Genomic DNA, 23,375 nt, shown 5'->3' on the forward strand with positions numbered 1-23,375 from the left:
GCGTATACCAAGGGCCCACTGTATACTAATGTACAAGTTGACCTCATGTATAAGTTGGGGAAAGGTTCAGGGTCAAAATCCTGGATGTTGATATAACTTGTGAATAAGTTGAGGGTAAAACTTAGAGGGCTATAAGGGGGAAATACCACTTCCATCCCTCCTTCTCCTTCTGGACCTCTCCCAACCAATTTCCAGGTGCTGGAGTTTTACATCGGATTGAGAAAGGAAGCAAGTGGATTGAAATGGAGCGGTTTTTCCCCATAGGAAGCAAGGTCTTGCAAAACGGACCAGAGAGAGAAGCAAGTGTTTTTAGATGGGGAGCTTTTCCCATAGGAAGCAAGGTTTTGCAAAACAGATTGGAGGAAGGAATTGGTGTTAAATGGAGATTGGGGGCATCAGGCTTGCTTGCTTCAGGACCTTTCCAAGCACTACTGGTGTACCCCAAATTTTAGGGTCAATTTTTGGGGCATACATTTCTCAATTTATCGTTGAGTATATATGGTAAGTGCATACAAAACTTAATTCCTCCCAAGTCCTTCCCCTGCTGCCTCCTTGTTGCCAGGAGATGCCATTGTTCTCTGCAGGGCTCCTTGCCATTGGAGCATCAGTGCTAGGAAGGTCCTCCAAGTGAGGAAAGGGTTCCTGTATGACCCTGGAAGTAGTCTCAAGGCTGTCTGCAATTGGAGGCCCACCCTGACTGATGTCTAGAGGGAGGGGTTGCCAGATGTCAGGGCCTGGCCTTGTGTTTCCCAGATCCATGGGTCACCTCCAGGCAGGAGACAAGGATGCCTGTTCTCCAGTTTTGGGGTGGCTCATTTCCAGGCAAGAGGAAAGGGGTTCAAGTTCCCAGCTCAGCTGGGAGAGCAGCAGATTGATACAGTTTGCAAGACCTAATCTGTTTGTTGCTACTCTGTTGTTGTTGTTGTTGTTGTGTGCCTTCAAGTCATTCCCAATTTAGGGCAGCCCTATCATGGGGTGTTCTTGGCAAGATTTGTTCAGAGGTGGTTTGCCATTGCCTTCCTCTGAGGCTGAGAGCATGTGACTTGTCCAAGGTCATCCAGTGAGTTTCATAGCTTAGCTGGGAATTGAACTCTGATTTCCAGAGCTGTAGTACTACATTCAAACCACTACGCCACACTGGGTCTCTGCAGGGTCTATGAATTTACTTAGCTTCCTCCTCCCCCCCAGTAGCTGTGATACTAGGGTTCACCCTCCATTCTGCTCTGCTTCTGCCATCCAGCTAAAACCAAGTAGGCTAAACTGAAGGATCCTTATCCTGACCCTGTCATAAGTCATCTGCTGGATGAATCTGACGAAGAGCAGGTAGATGTCATAACTCACTCCCTCACCCACCCACCCACCCAGAAGACCCAGTTGAGGAGGAAGAAAGGGCAGTGTACCAGAAATCTAAGGCTAGTGTTTTTTGGATCCTCAAGGGGGAGAATGAGGAGGCTGGTGCAGAGAGGAGACAGGAGAAAGAAGAGATGAAAGGGCAGCATTTGGACAGTGAGAGATGGGAAGGTGGTCTGGTGCATGCAGGTATGGGGGAGAGTTTATATGCCAGCATAGTCCCCTCTCCCCCCAAAATGCTTTTATTTATTTTAATTTTTTAAAAAAGATCTCGTATTCTTTTGGAAAGTGCAGAGAAGAAACCCTTACAGGCTAAGGAGCGGGCAGAGGCTACTCAGGGAAGAGCAGCATTGCTTTATGTTAGTCTGGGCTGCCAAAGAAGGAAGAAATCCATCTTTGGGGGGGGGGGGGGGGAGAGGAAGGAATGGAGGTTGATCTGTAAAGAGCCCCACTGAAGTCTCTTTTGCTTACCCAGAGGCTGGGAAAAGCTGATCTTCAAATGGCCAGGCTCTGACTGTGCCTCCAGTCCTCCAAATGGCCTGAACTGCTCTGAAGCCCAGCCAGGCAAGCAAGTCCTCTAAGGCCTTTGCACTGTGATGTCATAAAGGACCCAGGGGCGGGAAGTCAAGGAAAGGGGGTCTTCAGGGATCAGCTGGGCTCTGGTGATGCCAACAATGCAGCAGGATTGGGACTTCAGCGCCATCCTTTGACCTAAAGTTTGCTTCTTTGTGTAAATATCCAGTAGGGAACCAATGATATAAAGGTTCACAAAGACCCCAAAACAAGCTACTGAGGCAACACAAACTTCAAGAACTGGCTGACTTCCAGTAACCTCAGCAATCTCTCAAAATCAGGGGCTCTGTCCTCTCTACTCATTCTTCCGCTGAGGCCCCAGAGGCTCCTTCCTTCCCAAGAAGACAAGATGGCGTCCCTCCAAACCCCTTCCCTTCCTCCTCTTCCCCTAAACGCCTCCCTTTTCCCGCCAAAGGAACTCAAGATCCCCCGCACCGGAAATGATGAGATCAGAGTGTGCCTCTCACTCTTCCTCCTTCCCCTCATTAGCACTTCCTGCCTCTCTAGGAAGCAGAACTCGGTGGTTGGAGGACTTTGGGGGGGAGGGAGGGGTGCCTCTTTCTTGCTTTCCTGCCTCCAAAGCTCTCCTTTGACCAGAAAGAAAGAAAGAAAGAGGGAGGGTCCAGGGAAAGGAATGGATTATTGGGGGGGGGGGGGTACAGAAATAAACACCTAAATGAATAAAACGCCCAATGGAAGGAATACACTTTACAAGCGACCTCCCTCCCTGCCTCCCCGCTTCCCCCAACCCTTTTCTTTAGTAGCCCTAGTCTGATTTTCATTGTCTTCAAACGGGAAATGTGGTGGTGGTCTTTGTTGTTGTTGTGGACCCTGCCAGTCATTTTTGAATCTTGCTGACTCTGGGGGGGGGGGGACTGGTCACAGGGTTTCCTTGGTGTGCTTTTGGGGTTTTTTATGGGGGTAGGGGTTGCCATGGCCACTCTGAGGCTGAGAGAGTGTGATTTGCCCAAGGGTTTTCATGCTCCGGTATAACTGGGGGGGAGAGAAGTGCCCAGGGAAATAAAGGAATAAATGCCCCCTAAATTAGAATAATATAATTATACAATCAAGAATCATAGAGTTGGGAGGGTCCTTGGCTCCAGGACAGAGCCCTGTGGGACCCCACTGGTCACTTCTCACCAGGGTGAAAAGGAGCCATTGTTGAGCACCCTTTGGGTTCGGCCGGTCAACCAATTACAGATCCATGTAACAGTTCCTTTGTCTAGCCCACATTTTACAAGCTTGTTTGCAAGAATGTCATGGGAAACCTTGTCAAAGGCCTTACTGAAATCAAGATATACTATATCCACAGCATTCCCTTCATCTACCAAGCTGGTAATTTTATCAAAGAAAGAGATTAGATTTGTCTGGCATGACTTGTTTCTCTGAAACCCATGTTGACTTTTTGTGATTATGGCATTGCCTTCTAGATGTTCACAGACTCTCTGTTTAATGATCTGCTCCAGAATCTTTCCTGGGATTGATGTCAGACTAACTGGGCGATAATTGCTGGGATCCTCTTTCTTCCCCTTTTTGAAGATGGGGACATTTGCCCTCCTCCAGTCTGCTGGGACTTCTCCTGTTCTCCAGGAGTTCTCAAAGATCATTGCCAATGGCTCCAATATTACTTTTGCCAGTTCTTTTAATACCCTTGGATGGAGTTCATCTGGTCCTGGAGACATAGGCGGGTTATAGACTGCCGAAAAGCGGCGGTCTGGCTCCGCCGCCACTTGCAGCGTCTGGGAGATGCAGCCTTTAAACGGCGCGACTCCCGGACGCTGCAGAGAAGGGTGCACTCGCGGCGTCACTTCCGGTGTGCCACGTGCGGACGCAGAGCGTTCGTTACGTCAATATGGCGGCCCCCATGTGGAAGGGGTGCTGCCATATTGTACGTATTCCATATGTACTAGGGTTAGGGGGGTGCGGAAGCACCTCCCCTTCCTAACCCTAATACGTATGGAATACGTATTTTTTGGCGGTGTGTAACCCACCTCTAATTCATTTAGATTAACCAGGTATTCCTGTACTATCTCGTTATTCTGTGCTGAAATTCCCCTATTCTGTCCTCTGCTCCATTATCCTCAGGTTGAGCACCTTTTTCCTTTTCTGAGAAGACTGAGGCAAAGAAAGTGTTGAGTAATTCTGCCTTTTCTGTCTTCTGTTAGCATTTTGCCATCTTCTGCATGCAGTGGCCCTACCGTTTCCTTCTTCTTCCTTTTGCTGTGGACATACCAAAAAAGCCCTTTTTATTGTTCCTAACCTCTCTAGCAAGCCTGAGTTCATTCTGTGCTTTAGCTTTTCTGACTTTACCCCTACATGTGCTTGCTATTTGTTTGAATTCCTCTTTGATGATTTCCCCCTTTTTCCATTTCATATACATGTTGCGCTTAAAACTTAGCTCAGTTGAAAGTTCCTTAGTCATCCATCCTGGTTTCTTGAAACATCTCCCATTTTTCTTCCTCATTGGAACTGTTTGAAATTGTGCCTCCAGTATCTCCCTTTTCAGAAACTCCCATCCATCCTGAATTCCCTTCTCTTTTAGTATTCCTGAACATGGGATCACCCCCAGTATTTCTTTAAGAAGACTCTTTTCTGTAAAACCCTAAGAATATGATTCCACTCAACAACAAACTCACTCTGAGAAATTAAAAGCCTTCAATGAAATTATGAATGTTAATGCAATGAAGAATACATAATGCTGCAAATAAGTCAAAGGTTTATTAAATGATCCAGTAAGGGCAAGATACTTTAAAACCATAATCATTTTGGCAGAAATAGCATGTTTAAAAGATTACAACAAAGCTTTACAATACACAGTCTAGATATATGAAGGCTGCCTCTCCAAAAGAAAAACATTTTCCAGCGCTCTCATTTCTACACTTTGAATTCAGTATACTTTAGGATGTCTCAAAAGGTATGAATTTTAATCAAAATATTCCCAGCAGTACTAGCATTCATATGGCTTCTCTCCAGTATGGATGCTATTGTGGTGTGTAAGACTGTTACCTGAAGAACCACTTGCCATACTGTTGGCATTTGAATGATTTCTCTCCTGTGTGGATTCCCTCATACCAAAATATTTCTGAGCAAAACATTTCCCACGTTGCTGGCATTTGTACAGGTTCTCTCCTGCGTGGACTCTCTCATGTATATGAAGCAGTGACGTGTGAGCAAAACGTTTTCCACACGGCTGGCATTTAAATGGTTTCTCTCCAGTGTGGACTCTCTCATGACTCACAAGGTGAGACCTCTGAGTAAAACATTTTCCACACTGCTGGCATTTGTATGGTTTCTCTCCAGTGTGGACTCTCTCATGAGTCACAAGCTGTGGCGTGTCAGCAAAGCATTTCCCACATTGCTGGCATTTGTATGGTTTCTCTCCAGTGTGGATTCTCTCATGCTTCACAAGGTGAGACTTCTGAGTAAAACATTTTCCACACTGCTGGCATTTGTATGGCTTCTCTCCTGTGTGAACTCTATGATGACTCACAAGGGCTGACTTATGAGCAAAGCATTTCCCACATTGTAGGCATTTGTATGGTTTCTCTTCTGTGTGAACTTTCTGATGGATCACAAGGTCTGACTTCCAAGCAAAACACCTTCCACACTGCTGGCATTTGTACGGTTTTTCTCCTGTGTGAACTCTCTGATGCCTCACTAGCTGTGATGTGTCACCAAAACGTTTCCAACATTCCTGGCATTGGTATGGTTTCTCTCCGGTGTGAACTCTCTGGTGTGTTTTAACGTGTGACTTGCGAGAAAAACATGTCCCACACAGTTCACAATGGTACGGCTTCTCTCCTGTGAGGATTCCCTGATGAATCACAAATTCCTCTATAAAGAAGAACAAGGATAGACAAGACTTAATTTCAGCATTAAGAGAGGAAGGGCCTCTGCAACCAACAATGAAGCTAGGCAAGTTTTGCTCCTGCTCTCTCCTCCTCACTCCCATATGCCGTTTCTCCCCCCACTTTCCAACCTGCTCTCAAGCCCATCTGCACTGTTTAAGCATTTCACCTTCAGCATTTCTTCCCTGCCACTCTATTTTACACATTCTCTCTCACACACTCACTAACTCTCACAACACACAGAAAGTGTGATGCAGGAAGGAGACCCTTTGAGGACCATTTGGTGAGAAAGATAAAATAATAAATATACCAATAAATCAATAGGAAAGGCTGAGGAAGCAGACAGCCAAAAAGACAAATAAATGGGTCCTTGAACAGATTAAAACTGAACTCTCCCTGGAAGCCAAGATGATCAAATTGAGGCTTAGAGACTATGCTTATCAAATCTGCAATGACACCAGATTAGGAGTAATAGCTAATATCCCAGAAAGGATCAAAATTCAAAAAGACCTTAATAAATTGGTTAATAAATTGGAAAGCTAAGCGAAAACTAACACAATGAGGTTCAACAGGGAGAAATAAAAGGTATAATACATTTTTATACACTAATGATAATATTATAAATATATAATAACAACATATTATTAGATATTGATATTCCTTCTTTTTAATTTTAAACCTGTTTTGTGAACCGAGGGCCTTCTCCCATGCTACAGCCCTTTGTGCATGTGGCCAAAGATGGGGAGAGCAACCTGCAGGCATTGGGAAGAGTAATGTGACCCCCTTCCAGGAGCCTACTTTAAATCATCCATATCTTATGATGGTGGTGGTGGTGGGCAGGTTTGCATCCTGGAGAGCCACCATATCCCCTTCATCACAACAGTTGAGAGGAATCAGATTATCTCTGCCTACCCATCCCGGCACACTAAGCCTCCATCTTGGGGCTGAACTTTAATGTTTAACTTTGTGGCTGAGCCCAATTTTTAGATTTCCAGGCTTCCTCCCTCCCTCTGAACATGGATGTTCCACATTAGACCAAAAAGTCCAACAGCATCCATTGGGGAATTTCGTTCCAGTGTGCTGTTTCAGTGTTGGACTATAAAACGCAGGATTCAAATTTCAACTTGGCCATGGAAACTCCCTGGGTGACCTTGGGCTAGTGGCATGCTCTCAGCCTCAGAGAAAGGCAAGGGCAAACCTCATCTGAACAAATCTTGCCAAGAAAACCCTGTGATAGGGCTGCCTTATGTTGGAAATGACCTGAAAGCACACACCAGCAAAGACAGGATTCTAGACAGTGAGTGTTCATCCTTACCTTGCTCCATTTCTTCTGGATCGCCCTCCATTGGGGACTTTGCTTGGGTTCCAATGGATACTTCTCAGACACAGGGAATTCAGAATGAACTTCTACCAAGAGATTCTTGACCTGAAACAGCAGTAAGGTTTCAAGACACAGAATTTGGAGGAGGAAGAGAACATGGCACAGGTCTTTGAGGAAGGGGTTTAGACTTGGGGGCTATAAGACATCTACCCAGAAACATCTCAGGAAAACCTCAGCAGCTCATAAGCCCTACTTGAAAAGGTGACATACGAAATAAGAGTTCAAAAAGGTAGAATATACTATGACACTTGTGCTACTTCCTGGTATAATAATAATAATAATAATAATAATTTTATTACAAATCACATCATAAAATAGATAAAACCAAGAGCACTAAATACAATATACAAATCTAAAAACAATCTTCAATCAATCAATAGGGTAAGGTAGAGAGTCAATGGGATCAGAGTACACGACTTCATTTTCCAGGGGGGTAGGCTTGACAGAAGAGGAAGGTTTTAAGCCTCTTTTTAAATGTTTCCAGGTGGGTGATAAGACGGAGCTCGTCAGGAAGACTATTCCAGATTTGTGGGGCCACTACTGAGAAGGCCCTCTGGGATGTAGTAGCATATTTAGATGATGGAATTTCTAGCAAGTTCTTCCCTGTTGTTCTGAGTGTGCAGGGCGGATTATATGGGGAGATGCGGTCCCTCAAGTAACTCGGGCCCAAGCCATGTAGGGGTTTATAGGTAATAACCAACACCTTATATTGCGCTCGGAAGCAAATAGGCAGCCAGTGCAGATCTTTCAGAACAGGTGTTATATGGTCAAACCTGGAAGCACCGGTGACCAATTGGGCCGGCATATTTTGTACTAACTGAAGCTTCTGGGCTTGGTACAAGGGTTGCTCCATATAGAGTGCATTACAGAAATCCAAGCGAGAGGTTATCAGAGCATGTACCACCCTTTCAAGGTCCCTTTGGTCCAGGTAGGGTCGCAGTTATCAACCGAAGTTGATAGCAAGCACTTCTGACCATCGCATCCACTTGAGATGTCAATTGCAGGGACGAGTCCAGAAGTACTCCTAAACTGCGAACTTCATCCTTCAGGGGAAGTGTGACCCCATTCAGGACAGGTGGACAAATTTCCTTCCCCGGGCCTGGGGAACCTATCACCAGTATTCCGTTTTCTCTGGATTCAAACTGAGTTTGTTTTCCCTCATCCAGCCCATTACCGACTCCAGGCAGGCATTCAGAGGAGAGATGCCATCCTTAGTCACTGCATCATTATATATATGTCATACAACATTATTGCATATGCTGGAGCACAGGTAATTCCATGGAGCCCACAGAAAAGAACATCTGAAGTCCTAGAACAGCTTGCTTTGACCTATAATGGAAGTCTTCTCATGGATCTAGATGTATGTTTGTGTGCGTATTTTAAAAGAAGAACTGTAACAGACACATGGAGAAATAAAAATGAAAACCTACTACTACTGTTAGTTATACCTAACTGTACAGCCTGTGCTCACAGCACTGTTGTTGGTAATTTGATATGTTGGAATAACAAGATAACTTTGGAATAAAAATAAACTGAAAAGAAGACCGAATTCCATCAGTCTCAGGGCAAAGATGTCCCTAAGATGCTGTGCTGCAATGCCCTGTAAAACCAATATTGTTGTGTTATTACTGATATTATCAGGTATTTAGAGCACCATCAATGTATGTTGTTATGTTAATAATTGTTATGCTGTACAGGTACCCTAGAGGCACCAGATCCTGACTGATCTTGGAAGTTTAGCAGGATTAGGCCTAGTTAGTACTTGGCCGAGAGACTGCCAACAAATACCACGATGTAGGCTATATTTCAGAGGAAGATACAAAGCCATATTTGAGGATTCCATGGCTAATAAAACCCTATGAAATTCATGTGGTCACCATAAATTGACAGGCAACTTGAAGGCACACACCACATACACACAGGGAAGGAGAAATTTGTGAAGGCTTCCAATCGCAAGCAGGTCTCTTCCCTGAAGGAGAGGCAGTCTGAGAAGTCCTTTCACCTGAGAACCAGTATCAAAAGACTGGAAAGAGATTTAAAATCAGATCTATTGAAACCAAGAACAGTACAGTATGCTATTATATCTTTTACATTCAATTTTTGTATACGCTTATGTAATTGTAAAACATTTATTTTCATATTTATCATATTATCCTGCATTTTATATTAACTGAAATATCACCCGTCTCATTTTATCAGGAACCCTGCCTCAGCAGATGGCTTTTCTCACTGCCAGAGCTAAAAGAGCCTCCTTGGAGGAACAGGGCCAGAATCCTAGTTTCCCACTTTGATGCCCCTCAGCAGCCACCAGTTCCTGGTTGCAATTTTTGTTCTGCATCCAGGCCAACTTCTTCATTCCTCTTTCCCTCCCCTTTGATGTTTCAGTGCTTTCCAAAGGCCTTATGGTCACAGCTGTTAATGCTGCTCCTCCTGCTGTCTTAATTTTCCACTTCCGCATCCTCCTGGCTCTGAGAAGACCTACAGGGAGACCTGTTTCAGGCCACAGCTGCTGGGAGTCAGCAATGGCACCCCTCAGTCATTAGCCCTCCTCCCGAGCACCATCTTGAGGGGGAGAGAGGCCTGGCCTGGAAAGACAAAGAGCCCTCCTCCCGACCACCATCTTGAGGGGGAGAGAGGCCTGGCCTGAAGACAAAGAGCCCTCCTTCCGACCACCATCTTGAGGGGGAGAGAGGCCTGGCCTGAAGACAAAGATCCCTCCTCCTGACCACCATCTTGAGGGGGAGAGAGGCCTGGCCTGAAGACAAAGAGCCCTCCTCCCGACCACCATCTTGAGGGGGAGAGAGGCCTGGCCTGAAGACAAAGAGCCTTCCTCCTGACCACCATCTTGAGGGGGAGAGAGGCCTGGCCTGAAGACAAAGAGCCCTCCTTCCGACCACCATCTTGAGGGGGAGAGAGGCCTGGCCTGAAGACAAAGAGCCCTCCTCCTGACCACCATCTTGAGGGGGAGAGAGGCCTGGCCTGAAGACAAAGAGCCCTCCTCCTGACCACCATCTTGAGGGGGAGAGAGGCCTGGCCTGAAGACTAAGAGCCCTCCTTCCGACCACCATCTTGAGGGGGAGAGAGGCCTGGCCTGAAGACAAAGAGCCCTCCTCCTGACCACCATCTTGAGGGGGAGAGAGGCCTGGCCTGAAGACAAAGAGCCCTCCTTCCGACCACCATCTTGAGGGGGAGAGAGGCCTGGCCTGAAGACAAAGAGCCCTCCTCCCGACCACCATCTTGAGGGGGAGAGAGGCCTGGCCTGAAGACAAAGAGCCCTCCTCCCGACCACCATCTTGAGGGGGAGAGAGGCCTGGCCTGAAGACAAAGAGCCCTCCTCCTGACCACCATCTTGAGGCGGAGAGAGGCCTGGCCTGAAGACAAAGAGCCCTCCTCCCGACCACCATCTTGAGGCGGAGAGAGGCCTGGCCTGAAGACTAAGAGCCCTCCTCCTGACCACCATCTTGAGGGGGAGAGAGGCCTGGCCTGAAGACTAAGAGCACTCCTCCCGACCACCATCTTGAGGGGGAGAGAGGCCTGGCCTGAAGACAAAGAGCCCTCCTCCCGACCACCATCTTGAGGGGGAGAGAGGCCTGGCCTGAAGACTAAGAGCCCTCCTCCTGACCACCATCTTGAGGGGGAGAGAGGCCTGGCCTGAAGACAAAGAGCCCTCCTCCCGACCACCATCTTGAGGGGGAGAGAGGCCTGGCCTGAAGACAAAGAGCCCTCCTCCCGACCACCATCTTGAGGGGGAGAGAGGCCTGGCCTGAAGACAAAGAGCCCTCCTCCTGACCACCATCTTGAGGCGGAGAGAGGCCTGGCCTGAAGACAAAGAGCCCTCCTCCCGACCACCATCTTGAGGGGGAGAGAGGCCTGGCCTGAAGACTAAGAGCCCTCCTCCTGACCACCATCTTGAGGGGGAGAGAGGCCTGGCCTGAAAGACTAAGAGCCCTCCTCCTGACCACCATCTTGAGGGGGAGAGAGGCCTGGCCTGAAGACAAAGAGCCCTCCTCCTGACCACCATCTTGAGGCGGAGAGAGGCCTGGCCTGAAGACAAAGAGCCCTCCTCCCGACCACCATCTTGAGGCGGAGAGAGGCCTGGCCTGAAGACAAAGAGCCCTCCTCCTGACCACCATCTTGAGGGGGAGAGAGGCCTGGCCTGAAGACTAAGAGCCCTCCTCCTGACCACCATCTTGAGGGGGAGAGAGGCCTGGCCTGAAAGACTAAGAGCCCTCCTCCTGACCACCATCTTGAGGGGGAGAGAGGCCTGGCCTGAAGACAAAGAGCCCTCCTTCCGACCACCATCTTGAGGGGGAGAGAGGCCTGGCCTGAAGACAAAGAGCCCTCCTCCTGACCACCATCTTGAGGCGGAGAGAGGCCTGGCCTGAAGACAAAGAGCCCTCCTCCCGACCACCATCTTGAGGGGGAGAGAGGCCTGGCCTGAAGACTAAGAGCCCTCCTCCTGACCACCATCTTGAGGGGGAGAGAGGCCTGGCCTGAAAGACTAAGAGCCCTCCTCCTGACCACCATCTTGAGGGGGAGAGAGGCCTGGCCTGAAGACAAAGAGCCCTCCTCCCGACCACCATCTTGAGGCGGAGAGAGGCCTGGCCTGAAGACAAAGAGCCCTCCTCCTGACCACCATCTTGAGGGGGAGAGAGGCCTGGCCTGAAGACTAAGAGCCCTCCTCCTGACCACCATCTTGAGGGGGAGAGAGGCCTGGCCTGAAAGACTAAGAGCCCTCCTCCTGACCACCATCTTGAGGGGGAGAGAGGCCTGGCCTGAAGACAAAGAGCCCTCCTCCCGACCACCATCTTGAGGGGGAGAGAGGCCTGGCCTGAAGACAAAGAGCCCTCCTCCTGACCACCATCTTGAGGCGGAGAGAGGCCTGGCCTGAAGACAAAGAGCCCTCCTCCCGACCACCATCTTGAGGCGGAGAGAGGCCTGGCCTGAAAGACTAAGAGCCCTCCTCCTGACCACCATCTTGAGGGGGAGAGAGGCCTGGCCTGAAGACAAAGAGCCCTCCTCCTGACCACCATCTTGAGGGGGAGAGAGGCCTGGCCTGAAAGACTAAGAGCCCTCCTCCTGACCACCATCTTGAGGGGGAGAGAGGCCTGGCCTGAAGACAAAGAGCCCTCCTCCCGACCACCATCTTGAGGGGGAGAGAGGCAGGCCAGCAACAACAGGCCTCGCCTGGAAGACAACATTCTTTTTTAATTAATATCAATTATTTATTTTTAAAATATTTTGATTGTATTTTGTATCTGTCATTGCAATTTTTTACTTGTACACCGCTATGATCAAAGCGGAATAGCGGTCTATAAATGATGATGATGATGATGATGATGATGATGATCATCATCATTATTATCTCCTGAGCAAAGTAGAGCTCTCCTTCCTTTCTCTGAAATAATCCACCAACAACAACAAGGCTCCCTCTTTTTGGGTCCCAAGAGCCTGGGTGCCTGGGGAGGAGGGGAGAAAGGGGGGCGCCAATTGACCCTCAAAAAGTGGCCTCCTCCCTCTCCCCTCTCCCCAAATAATTATATTATTATTACTGTATATACTCATGTACAAGTCTAGAAATTTAGGTTAAAAATTGAATCCAAAAACCTGAGTCGAATTATCCATGGATCAATATAAGTACTGTACTTTAACTCATATCCCCATCCCCTGGTGAAAGGCAAGTGCTTATTCTGTCCAGGGAGCACTGCCCCCCTTTTACTCTCTCATCCATCCAGCCTTTAGTATGAGTACAAACAGTTATGCCTGCTGTTATTTTGTAAGTTCTTTGGCATTGTTTTCTTTTCCTTCATCCTTTTACATTCTTCATTACATGCCCCTAGGTTTTACCCTCAACTTATCCACAGGTCATATCAAAATCCATAATTCCACCCCCCTCAAGATCTGTGTTCAATTTATATATGAGGTTGACTTATAATCGAGTATATACGGTATTAATAATAATTGTTATTATCGTATATTATTATTATTATTATTATTATTATTATTATTATTATTATTATTTCTTACCTGGATCGAGGCAGGGAACAACAACAAACAGCATCAGTCAAAACACTCATCAATCTAAAAGGGAAGTTAAGATGTACACACATTAAAATAATCCACATTTAAATTTGGGGTCTCTCCAGCCCCTTATTATGATTATTACTGTCTTCCTTTCCCAAACTCCTTCCTGTTCCTGCCAAAAATATCCAGTCCAGAAATAAGACTAGGGGGTGCCACCCTCTCCTCCTTCCCCCTCATTACTCCCTTCCTGCTTCTCTAGGAAGCAGAGTTCTATGCTTGGAGGACTGTGGGGCAGAAGGAAGTTTTCTCTTCTACGTATTGTTCTTTAATCTACGCGTTATTCTTTCAATCCAGAGAAGTGAATAAATACAGAGTCAGACTACAGTCAGCCCTCCATTTTTGCAGGGGATCGGTTGCAGACCCCCCGTGAAAATGGAAACATGTTGATATTCAAGCCCTATTGGCTTGAATGGTAGTGTATGTCCATGAGTGCATGTGGGCACACGTCACGGACACACGCCCCACTTAGTCCCCCTCTGTTTGCCCCCCCCCCCCCGATATGTGAGGGGCGTAGATTTCCAATCTGTGAAAATGGAAGGGCGACTGTATAGGACTTTCAATAAGACACATAAGACTGCCAGCCTCTCCAGAAAGAGAAACCCAGGGAGAGGACCACCAAGGGAGAGAGTAGAGAAAGAGATGCTCAGGGAAATAAACAAAATAAATTGTTACCTGAATTTTGCAAGCCACCTCCTCTGGACCTGCCCTGGGGTCTTTTTCTTTAGTAGCCTAGAAAGGAGGGGGGGGAGTTAGGTTGATTCTCCCCCCACCCACATTGGAAAGGTGTACCTGAATTTAAACTGCTTTTTTAACATTTAATGCTGATTTTCACTTGCTAAATCCTTCACTGAAATAAAATAAGCCTGCCAAAGCATATTTCACACCCAAGCTCCTCTTGTTCTGCCTGGGGACTAAAGGGGAGAGCTTTGCAAGCAGAATGGGTGGGGGGTGCCATTTTGTGTATGGAAATGAAGTTTCAGGTCCAGTTTTAACGATGATCATTAGTGCACAAAGGCATAGGAAACTGGTCTTTGTGCATGGAGATGAACTGGCAGATCCAGTTTTGCAATGGAAGAGATGAATGTAGGGCACCTAATGGGGGCAAGAATATGGGAAGGAGGGAGAAAGGGGAGCATGGGGGGAAGAGAGGACCTCAAATGATGCTTTTGGGGAGTGCACCTACTTCTAGGGGTCATAGAATTTGTAGGCTGGGAGTGGAGGAGACACCTGTTGAGTTTCCTAGAGCAGAGCAGGCTCTAAGGGGAGAATTCAGCAGGTCACCACTTCTGTGGGTGAGGGGTAAATTACTTATCAACCAATAATTTACCTGTTATTCCTGGCACTTACATTATTGGCCAAGAAAATAAGGTGCAAATGCATCCCAAAATAAACACTCGGGAGAACAAGAATCAGCAACAGGCCAATCTGATAGGTGCTAAGAGTCAGTTGTGCAAAACTTTCACTGAATTTTCCAGTTAGCCGGCCAAAATTGATTTCATGTGATGGTTTATCAACATCAGCACCCACTTGGGGACTCTTAAGAACTATTCTCTAATTCTTTTTCCCATAACCATACCACTCTCAATGGAGCTTCTCCTCTGATTCTACAATAACTCATTCTGTGTGTACAGCTGATATGGGTAGACCGTGGGGAACCTACTTTTTGGGAGACTAGGACCCCCACCTTTCCAGCTTTAACCTTTAGTCAGCTATGTATCTGCAATGAACTAAGTTAAGCATTATGCCAGGAGTGGGACACCTGTAGCCCATTTTAGATACCTACATCCTTGCAGAATTCAGAGGGAAGCTTGGTTGTCTGGAGGACTGATTTTGTGTCGGAGGCTTTCTTTGAGCCTGGTGGGGGGAGCTTATGATGGAAAGACAGAAGGTAAGAGTAGTAAAAGAGGCTCTGAATGCATCAGACCTCCATAAGTTATGTTTTATTATAGAATCATAGAGTAGGAAGAGACCACAAGGGCCATCCAGTCCAACCCCTGCCATGCAGGAAATCACAATCATAGCATCCCTGACAGATGGCCATCCAGCCTGAATTTATATTAGACAGATGACCAAAGTGAGGCGGTGAGTTCAATATATTTTTAACATTAATAGAAATAATGAGTCAGTATTACTGTTTGAATTTACAAAGAAGCCTCCTGTTCCAGAAACGTTGTTGTTGTTTAACCTCCATCTAAGTCACAAGTTGACAGGAATAGTGAGAATCTCAATCGTGGGCACAGAAACCTGAACTGACAAAATCCACATGTACTGGTCCGGCCCATAATATAGTGCACCCAAAGTGGGGCTGAAAGCCAAGGGTGGGTAGGTGACAGGAGCCCAGGGAGAAATTCTGGATGAGGAACTTGCAACGAACAATCGTCACAATTTCCCTACACAGAGAATGCATGTCTCACTGCACCCACCATGGCTCTCAGACTGAGAAAGGAACTAAAAGGTAGGTGGGTGTGCTGTTTAATTTTATAAAAATTAGAAACAAAATTCACAATTTCCTCCAAGAGAAAATAGGGAGTTTGCAGTGCTCTTACTTGGTCTCCTTGACATCTACTTGCAGCCTTGAAGTTCAGGAATTCAAGTAGAGGTCTAGCAGCTCTTTTCTGTTCAGCCCAAAGAAGAGGGGATGTGGATTAGTCTGCTGGTGCCACAGCAGTGCCTGGAGATGGGGAGACAAAGAAATTACTGTATATTCTGCAAGTGGAGAGGAACCTAAGTCAAGAAATGGTGGCCTGGCACATCCTTTGTGGAAGAAGAGACAGAGGATAGGAAAGAATTTGCTTTTCCTTGTTTGGGTTTCCTGCCGTAATGCTAACTAGATATCCTGCCACCTGCATTAGGAGACTAGCAAATACAATACAAAGCTAAATGGCTTTCTAAATTGCTGATTTTATTTTTCTTACACAGCTGTTTGCTTCCATTTTCAGAGGCAGAGCTGTTTGTTTCCTCACAGGGAGTCTTCTGGGGTAATAGAATAGGTGGGGCCTTTACTCCCAGGAAAATGGGTGCAGGATGGCAGCCTAAGGGTTGGATCTGGACTTAGACATTCCCAAGGCAGCTCTTGTAAGCATAGAGAAGAAAAATGAAAAAGGAGTATGGAAAGATGGGGAATTCTTTCCCATGTTATAGGTAGAAATTATTTCCTAGTGTTTCTTTGATAATACATTTGTCACCAAAATGCTTGGAATACTGACATCTGGCAAAATGTCAGACCTTCAGCAAAGAACAGAATTCTAGAGGCCAGATCCAAGAGACTCGCATATTGCTTGACAGAGGTATTTCTGCTTTTTAGTCATATTAGCTTGTGGAGTTTATGGGCCAGTTGGCCTCTCTTGTGCCTGCCTTGCTGTGTAGAGGGAAAGGGATGAGAGACACATCTGCCTTTTCGAACTCCTTCCTATATTTCCAATGCAAGACTTTTTTTTAATAAATCTATCAAATTTCTTTTTCTTGTGTGTTTGTTTTCATGAAACTATACCCTTATCTCTAGCCACAGTTACAGAAAGGTTTTCTATCCTACTGGATCGTTTGGCGCAGACAGAGACTGAATTGTCCCATTAATTTCTTGGGGTCTTTTTATTACTCTAAAATAATAATAATAATAATAATAATAATAATAATAATAATAACAACAACAACAACAACAAAGCAGAAGGAGAAAAAATATGTCTGTGAGGAGAAGTGCTGAGGGAGGACAGGAGGTGCCTGCCTTCCTTATTTCCTTTTCTCCCATCTTTCTTTCTTTCTGCCTGGCATCTCATGGGCTTCTTTTCCATTTAGGAAAATGCCAAAGAGCCTCTTCTGGCTCTCCTTGTCAAGAGGAAGAAAAGTATACCAAGCAGGTCCTGAAGGAAAAGGCAGTGCATTGGTGGTGGTGGGGGCTTTAAAGCCTATGCTCTGCCTTTTTCTTCAGGGCCTGCTTGGTGTACTTTTCTTCCTCTTGACAAGGAGGCTCTTTTGCGTTATTATTATTTCTTACCTGCCTCTCCTCACAGCTCAAGGTGGGCTACAACTTAGTTAAAACACAACCATTACATGAAATGCACATATTAAGCTGCATTTTAACCCTTCCAACCGCCCCCCATTGTGCCCCCCTCAGGGTACCTGCACCCATCCCTCTCCCTCCAGGAAGAAAAGGCTGCACTTGGGCTGCACTCCTCTCCCATGAGAGGAGAGGAAAGAGGGGGCAGATGGGGAGGAAAGGAAAGGGGGGTGAGCTGGGCAAACAGATGGGGGGGGGGCACTTCCATTGCCATGCACTTGGCCTCCCTTGGTGGGGGGGGGCGGGCAATAATTTCCCCCCTCCCCAGAGGCCCATGTGAAAACAAATAGCACCCCTTCAACTTTTCCTCCCCCCAATTCCCCTCCATTTCCATCCTCTCTCTTGGAGGACTGACTGGGAGGGGGCAAGAGGAGGCTCTCTCCCTCCCTCCCTGGGAACTTTTGCCAGCTCCATCTATTCTTTGAAGAGCCCTTCCTCTTTTAAAAACCCCACCCCTGCTTCCCCCTCTAACCCCCCATTCATGGGGGGAGCTGCTTGTGGGGGGGAAGGAGGGAGGTTTGTTGGCTGAGGGAGGGTCAGGGGAAGAAAGAAGGGGGTCCCCTCCCCCAAAAGGCAGAAGGAACACCTGGGGGGCTCCCCCCAAGCCTAATTTTCCTTCTGCCCCCTCCCCAACGTTTCCCCCCTCTCACCTCCTCCGCCTGCTCCACGCACTGGGCCTGCCTGCCTGCCTCCCTCAAAAGCAAGGGGCCTCCAGGTTCTGAGGAACTACCATTCCCATCATGCCTCAGCACCAACCCAGATAAAGACAGGCTCCTGTAGCGTCTCCTTAAGGCGGGGGGGGGGGGGGGGGAGAGCTGCGACCAAGCCCTCCTGAGCCTGGCTGAAGGCTCCTTCAGCTCGGCTGATGCTGAAGCATGATGGGAACTGTAGTATCCTCTGGAGGACTGTTAGGGCTTTACCCCTGGTCTAAAGGAAAGAACTTCCTGCCTCTCTAGGAAGCTGAGCACTCCTCTCTCTCTCTCTCTCTCTCTCACACACACACACACACATCCCTGGGAGGACTGAGGGTTGGGGCCCCTCCCTTCCTTGGAGGACCATTTCCACTGGGCAAAGAGGGGCCTCCCTGGAGGGCAGCCCTTGCCCTGAAGGGAAGGAGGGAGGGAGAGAGACATACATACAGAGAGAGAGAAAGAGGCCCAGTGGGAGGAGCAGACAGGGAAGGAAGAGGGGAGATAGCAAAGGGACCCTAAAGAGCTTTCTGTGAGGGCTTTGCCTCTTCTCCTGCCCCCTCCCCTTAGAGCAGGCCTGCACAACATATGGTCCAGGGGCCCACATGTGGCCCGCCAAGGGATTTTGGATGTCCTGCAAGGATGTGGAAGTCGAAGGCTTTCATGGCCGGCATCCATAGTTTTTGTGCATTTTCAGGCTATGTGTTCATGTTCTAGAAGACTTTGTTCCTGACTATTTTCCCCCCAGGATGTGTGGCTGCCACCTTCAGAGATGTGGAATGACTTCAAGGCTGAGCAGAGGGCCATGAGGAGGAGGAAAGGCAAACATTTACCCCCCTCAAGGCGCCTCTGCTTCCTGGCTTTCTCCCAAGGTGGCAGAGGAAGAGGACAGGCAAATGCTTGCCCTGCAAGGCTTCTTGGCTGCCCAGCTTTCTCCTGAGGAAGCATCCAGGTGGAGAAAATGGACAGGCCCTGGAGGCCCAAAGACATTTAGTCTATTTTAATTGTGGCCCCTACCTACTGCCAAATTGTGCAGGCCTGCCTTAGAGGGAGGAGAGGGGAGGCCTTCCTCTTTGCCCCGCTTGGGGAGGAAGAGAAGGAGGGAGGGAGGGAGGGAGGGAATGAAGAGGGCAGCCTGGTTAGAAGGGCAGCGGTGACCTCTTTTGGATTTGGAGGGAGGTGGAGAGGCCCAGGCATTGGGGGATTGTGGGATAATAATAATAATAATAATATTTATATCCCGCCTCTCTACAAAATGCAATCAGGGCAGCTTAGGAGGAGAAGGAGGGCCTTCTCATCCCTCCCCCCCCCCCCCACCTGGCCTTCTTGGGGCTCCTGGAACAGAGAAAGCTTTTTTGGCTGAGGCTGACAGTGTGTTTGTTTGTTGTGTGTGTGTTTTGTGGGGGGTGGATGTTAATGAAACTGCCCAGCCTCCTCTTTGCCTAATTTAATAGAAAACAACAACAAAACGCATAGAGAGACTGCCCTTTCACCCTTGCCACTGGGCTGGAGAGGGGACCCTCCGACTATAATTATTAACTATAATTCTGAGGTATGGACTCCCAGATTCTCAGGGTCTGTTTCAGACAAACAAAAGGGGAGGTATTCCCTCTCCTGGGAGCCTTCAGAAGTAGCTATTCCCCTTTCAAAGAGGTTACAGGCCCCTCCGGATCCATTTTCACAAAGCCAAAAATGGAGTTCTGACTACACTGGTCTTTTAAAGTTTCTCTGTCTTCCTTTTCAGGAAGTCCATCTGGTTTGCTGGAGAGTCCTGGGGGCAAAATGAATGGTCACAATTGTCCAGCCTGACATAAAGCATTTCTTTTCACTTCCCCATTTTATTTTCCTTTCAATTTTGTCTGTTTCACATAAGTAAGTGAATTTGGCCATGATCCCCAAATCCTGAAAGATCCTTGTGACATCTTAATGACTGAGAGCACTCTTTGGGATTTACTCTCAGGAAAACAGATAGAAGAACTGTGAAGTTGAAGGCTTTCACGACTGGCATCCAGATCTTTTTGTGGGTTTTTGGGGCTATGTGGCCTTGTTCTGGAAGACTTTATTCCTGACATTTCACCTGCATCTGTACCTGGTATCCTCAAGGAACTGTGGCCTAAGGGCTGTCTCTAGGTTTAATCATTTCCAGGGAAAACCAGGAGATTGATTATGATGAGCCTGTTTGACACATTGCCTCCAAAGAGAGACCAAAGCAGAAGGAAGAGCAGAAAAGCCAAATCCCTACCTGGTTTTGAGGGAGGAATTGTTTTTCATTCACCAAGGATGTCAGGAAATTTTGTTTTAAGACTTCAGCCTTAATGCTGGATATTGACTCAAACCTGCCAAGAACAATGGAATTTAAATCAGCCAGGGCTCAATGTGCTGAAATGGGTCTACTCTCAAATCAGAGCCCCCCCCCCCTCTTCTTCCTCCCCAGAATTACTTAGAAAGGAAGGCTCTTTCCTCTGTCTCACCCCAACCAGGAATGAGCTCCGCAGGGGGAAGGGGTCCCAGAGGGACCCTCAAAGCAAGCCATGGGGAGGTGAGGCATTGCCCATTCCTCACCCATTCCCCCCTCAGTCATCCCTGCCCCAGGTATCTCCCCTGAGCCCTGACCCAAAAATTCCTCCCCCAAAGGCTTGGGGCCTGGCTTCCTCCTCCTCCTCTTCCCCTCAAGAAACCCTTCTGCCTGCCATTTCCAGGAAGGCTTTTGCCCCCTCCCCTGCCTCCCAGCCAAAATAAATCCCCAGCATCTCCAAAGGAAAACTCTCTGCCCCCTCTTCCTCCTCCCTCAAACCTCCCTTCCCTGCCCTTGGTGGCCATGCTGGTCCCCTTGCAGCCCATCACAGTCCTAGCAAAGCTCCCGGACAGGGATCGACCCCCTTCCCCCTCCCCAGAATTACAGTGCTTAGAAAGGATGGACCCCCCTCTCTCTCCCAGCCCCACCACGAATGAGCTCTGCAAGGGGAAGGGGCACCAGGACCCTCAAACAAGGGACGACTAGGTATGTGCGTGTGTATGAGGTTATATATACTGGGGGGGGGGGGGGCTTTGCCTGTACCTAACAGCTCCCCCCATTGCTCCACTCTTCAGTCGTCCCTCAGGAACCTCACACCAACTTCCCTCACATCCTCCCCCTCAAAAGTCTGTCTCTCTCCTCCTTTCTCCCTCCAGCAGCCCCAATGCCTCCTTCCTCCTCCTCCTCCTCCTCCTTCAAAGGGCCCTCCTTTGCTGCCTTTGGTGGCCGCCCTGGTCTCCTGGCATCCACTCCACAATTGTCCCAGCCAAGACCCACAAAACACAAGGAGGGTCCGGAGCCAAAGGGCCCCCACATACCCTCCCCAGCAGGGCCAGCAAGGAGGCTCTTATTCCCCCGGAGGTCTGGGCCCCAGAGGGATTCCCGCCTTGAAGGGCAGAAGAGGAGGGGAAGGAGGGTTTCCCACAGCAGATCCCCAAACACACACAGTCTTCTTCTAAGTTCCTTCCCAACAAAGGGATTCAGAGAGAGAAGCCACCCTCTTTCTCCCCAAACACCGGAAATGACGTCAGAGGCGGCGGCCATCTTCCTCTTCCCCATATTAACATTTTCGGCCCCTCTAGGAATCTGAACTTGCTGCTCCTCGTAAGAGGAGGAAGAAAGCACGCTCCTTCTCCCCCTCCACCGGAAATGAGGTCAGAAGCGGCGGCCATCTTCTCCTTCTCCTACATCAGCATTTTCGGCTTCTCTAGGAATCTGCACTTGCTGCTCCTAGGAACACAGGACCAGCCTCCCCTTCACCGGAAATGACGTCAGAGGCGGCAGCCATCTTCTCTTCCCCCATATTAGCATTTTCGGCCTCTCTAGGCATCTGCACTTGCGTTAAGAGGTGCCTTGCCCTCCCCTTGAGGCTGAGACAGTGTGACCCTGTGCCCAAGGCCACCCAGTGGGTTTCCATGGCTGAGTCGGGATTCGAACCCAGGCCCCAGAGTGGGACTCCAGCAGCCCCCAAACAGCCAGGCCAAAGAAAGAGAGGGGCCAGCCTGAAATGAAGAAGAAGTAAATGAATGAGGCCGGTTCCCTCTGAAACCAAGGGAGGGGTGGCTGCGGGGTTTCCGGAGCCCTTTAGCAGGGGCTGGGGGAGGGGCAGGGCATGAGGCTGAACCTGGGAGGAAACTGCTTTCAATGCTATTTTTCCAACTGGCTGAATTCCACACAGGTTCTGTATTATTATCTTTAAAGCCCTGTGTTGCCCCTCCCTTGACTGCTGCTGTCCTGGGAGAGAATTGGTGTAAGTGGGCATAGAATACGGGAGTGTGTGTGTCTGATCACAGAATCATAGAGTTAGAAGAGACCCCAAGAACGGCCATCCAGTCCAACCCCATTCTGCCATGCAGGAACTCTCCGTCAAAGCATCCCTGACAGATGGCCATCCAGCCTCTGCTTAAAGACCTCCAAGGAAGGAGACTCCACTCTGGGGGAGTTTGTTCCACTGTCGAACAGCCCTTACTGTCAGGAAGTTCCTCCTAATGTTCAGGTGGAATCTCTTTTCCTGTAGTTTGCATCCATTGTTCCGGGTCCTGTTCTCTGGAGCAGCAGAAAACAAGCTTGCTCCCTCCTCAATATGACATCCTTTCAAATATTTAAACAGGCCTATCATATCACCTCTTAACCTTCTTTTCTCCAGGCTAAACATCCCCAGCTCTCTGAGTCGTTCCTCACAGGGCATGGTTTCCAGACCCTTCACCATTTTTGTCGCCCTCCTTTGGACACGCTCCAGTTTCTCAATGTCCTTTCTGAATTGTGGCGCCCAGAACTGGACACAATATTCCAGGTGGGGCCTGACCAGAGCAGAATACAGAAGACTGAGGCAAAGAAAGTGTTGAGTAATTCTGCCTTTTCTCTGTCTTCTGTTAGCATTTTGCCATCTTCTGCACGCAGTGGCCCTACCGTTTCCTTCTTCTTCCTTTTGCTGTGGACATACCAAAAAAGCCCTTTTTATTGTTCCTAACCTCTCTAGCAAGCCTGAGTTAATTCTGTGCTTTAGCTTTTCTGACTTTACCCCTACATGTGCTTGCTATTTGTTTGAATTCCTCTTTGGTGATTTCCCCATTTTTCCATTTCTTATACATGTTCCGTTTAAAATTTAGCTGAGCTGAAAGTTCCTTGGTCATCCATCCTGGATTCTTGCGACACCTCCCATTTTTCTTTCTCACTGGAACTGTTTTAATTTGTGCCTTCAGTATCTCCCTTTTGAGAAACTCCCATCCATCTTGAACTAGCTTCTCTTTTAGTATTCCTGATCATGGGATCGCCCCCAGTATTTCTCTAAGTTTACCAAAATCTGCTCTCCTAAAGTCTAGGATGCGTGTCTGACTATGTCTGGCTCTCCTTTCCACTGTATAACAAACTCCAGGAGAAC

The 23,375-nt window shown here is 48.1% G+C and overlaps 1 protein-coding gene across 6 annotated transcripts; it reads right to left on the reverse strand.

The window, feature by feature from the left end:
* Positions 1-4,622: 4,622 nt before the first annotated feature.
* Positions 4,623-21,396, reverse strand: LOC149320396 (uncharacterized). Of its 6 annotated transcripts, XM_089502178.1 has the most exons (7): positions 21,313-21,396; positions 20,222-20,315; positions 15,783-15,907; positions 13,909-13,965; positions 13,180-13,233; positions 7,087-7,197; positions 4,623-5,757 (listed from the first exon to the last, which is right to left on the reverse strand). In XM_089502178.1, exons 6-7 carry the CDS (start codon positions 7,115-7,117, stop codon positions 4,871-4,873), a joined length of 918 nt encoding a protein of 305 aa, XP_089358304.1. In that variant the 5' UTR covers positions 7,118-7,197; positions 13,180-13,233; positions 13,909-13,965; positions 15,783-15,907; positions 20,222-20,315; positions 21,313-21,396; the 3' UTR covers positions 4,623-4,870. The 6 variants fall into 6 exon arrangements, with proteins under 6 accessions (XP_089358304.1, XP_089358298.1, XP_089358320.1 ...); XM_089502172.1 differs by lacking the exon at positions 15,783-15,907; XM_089502194.1 differs by lacking the exon at positions 13,909-13,965.
* Between the last annotated feature and the right edge of the window lie 1,979 nt (positions 21,397-23,375).

The sequence above is a fragment of the Sceloporus occidentalis genome, unplaced genomic scaffold (genome assembly GCF_023333645.1).
Source record: "Sceloporus occidentalis isolate IW3139 unplaced genomic scaffold, rSceOcc1.0.p SCAF_1, whole genome shotgun sequence".
In the NCBI taxonomy this organism is placed as follows: Eukaryota; Metazoa; Chordata; class Lepidosauria; order Squamata; family Phrynosomatidae; genus Sceloporus; species Sceloporus occidentalis.

Bases quoted from the DNA above. Each gene is read 5' to 3' on its own strand.
- LOC149320396 (XM_089502195.1), bottom strand. From the start codon at position 7,117: ATGGAGGGCGATCCAGAAGAAATGGAGCAAG. The intron at 5,758-7,086 runs GTAAGGATGAAC...TCTTCTTTATAG, and splicing joins TCCAGAAGAAATGGAGCAAG to AGGAATTTGTGATTCATCAG.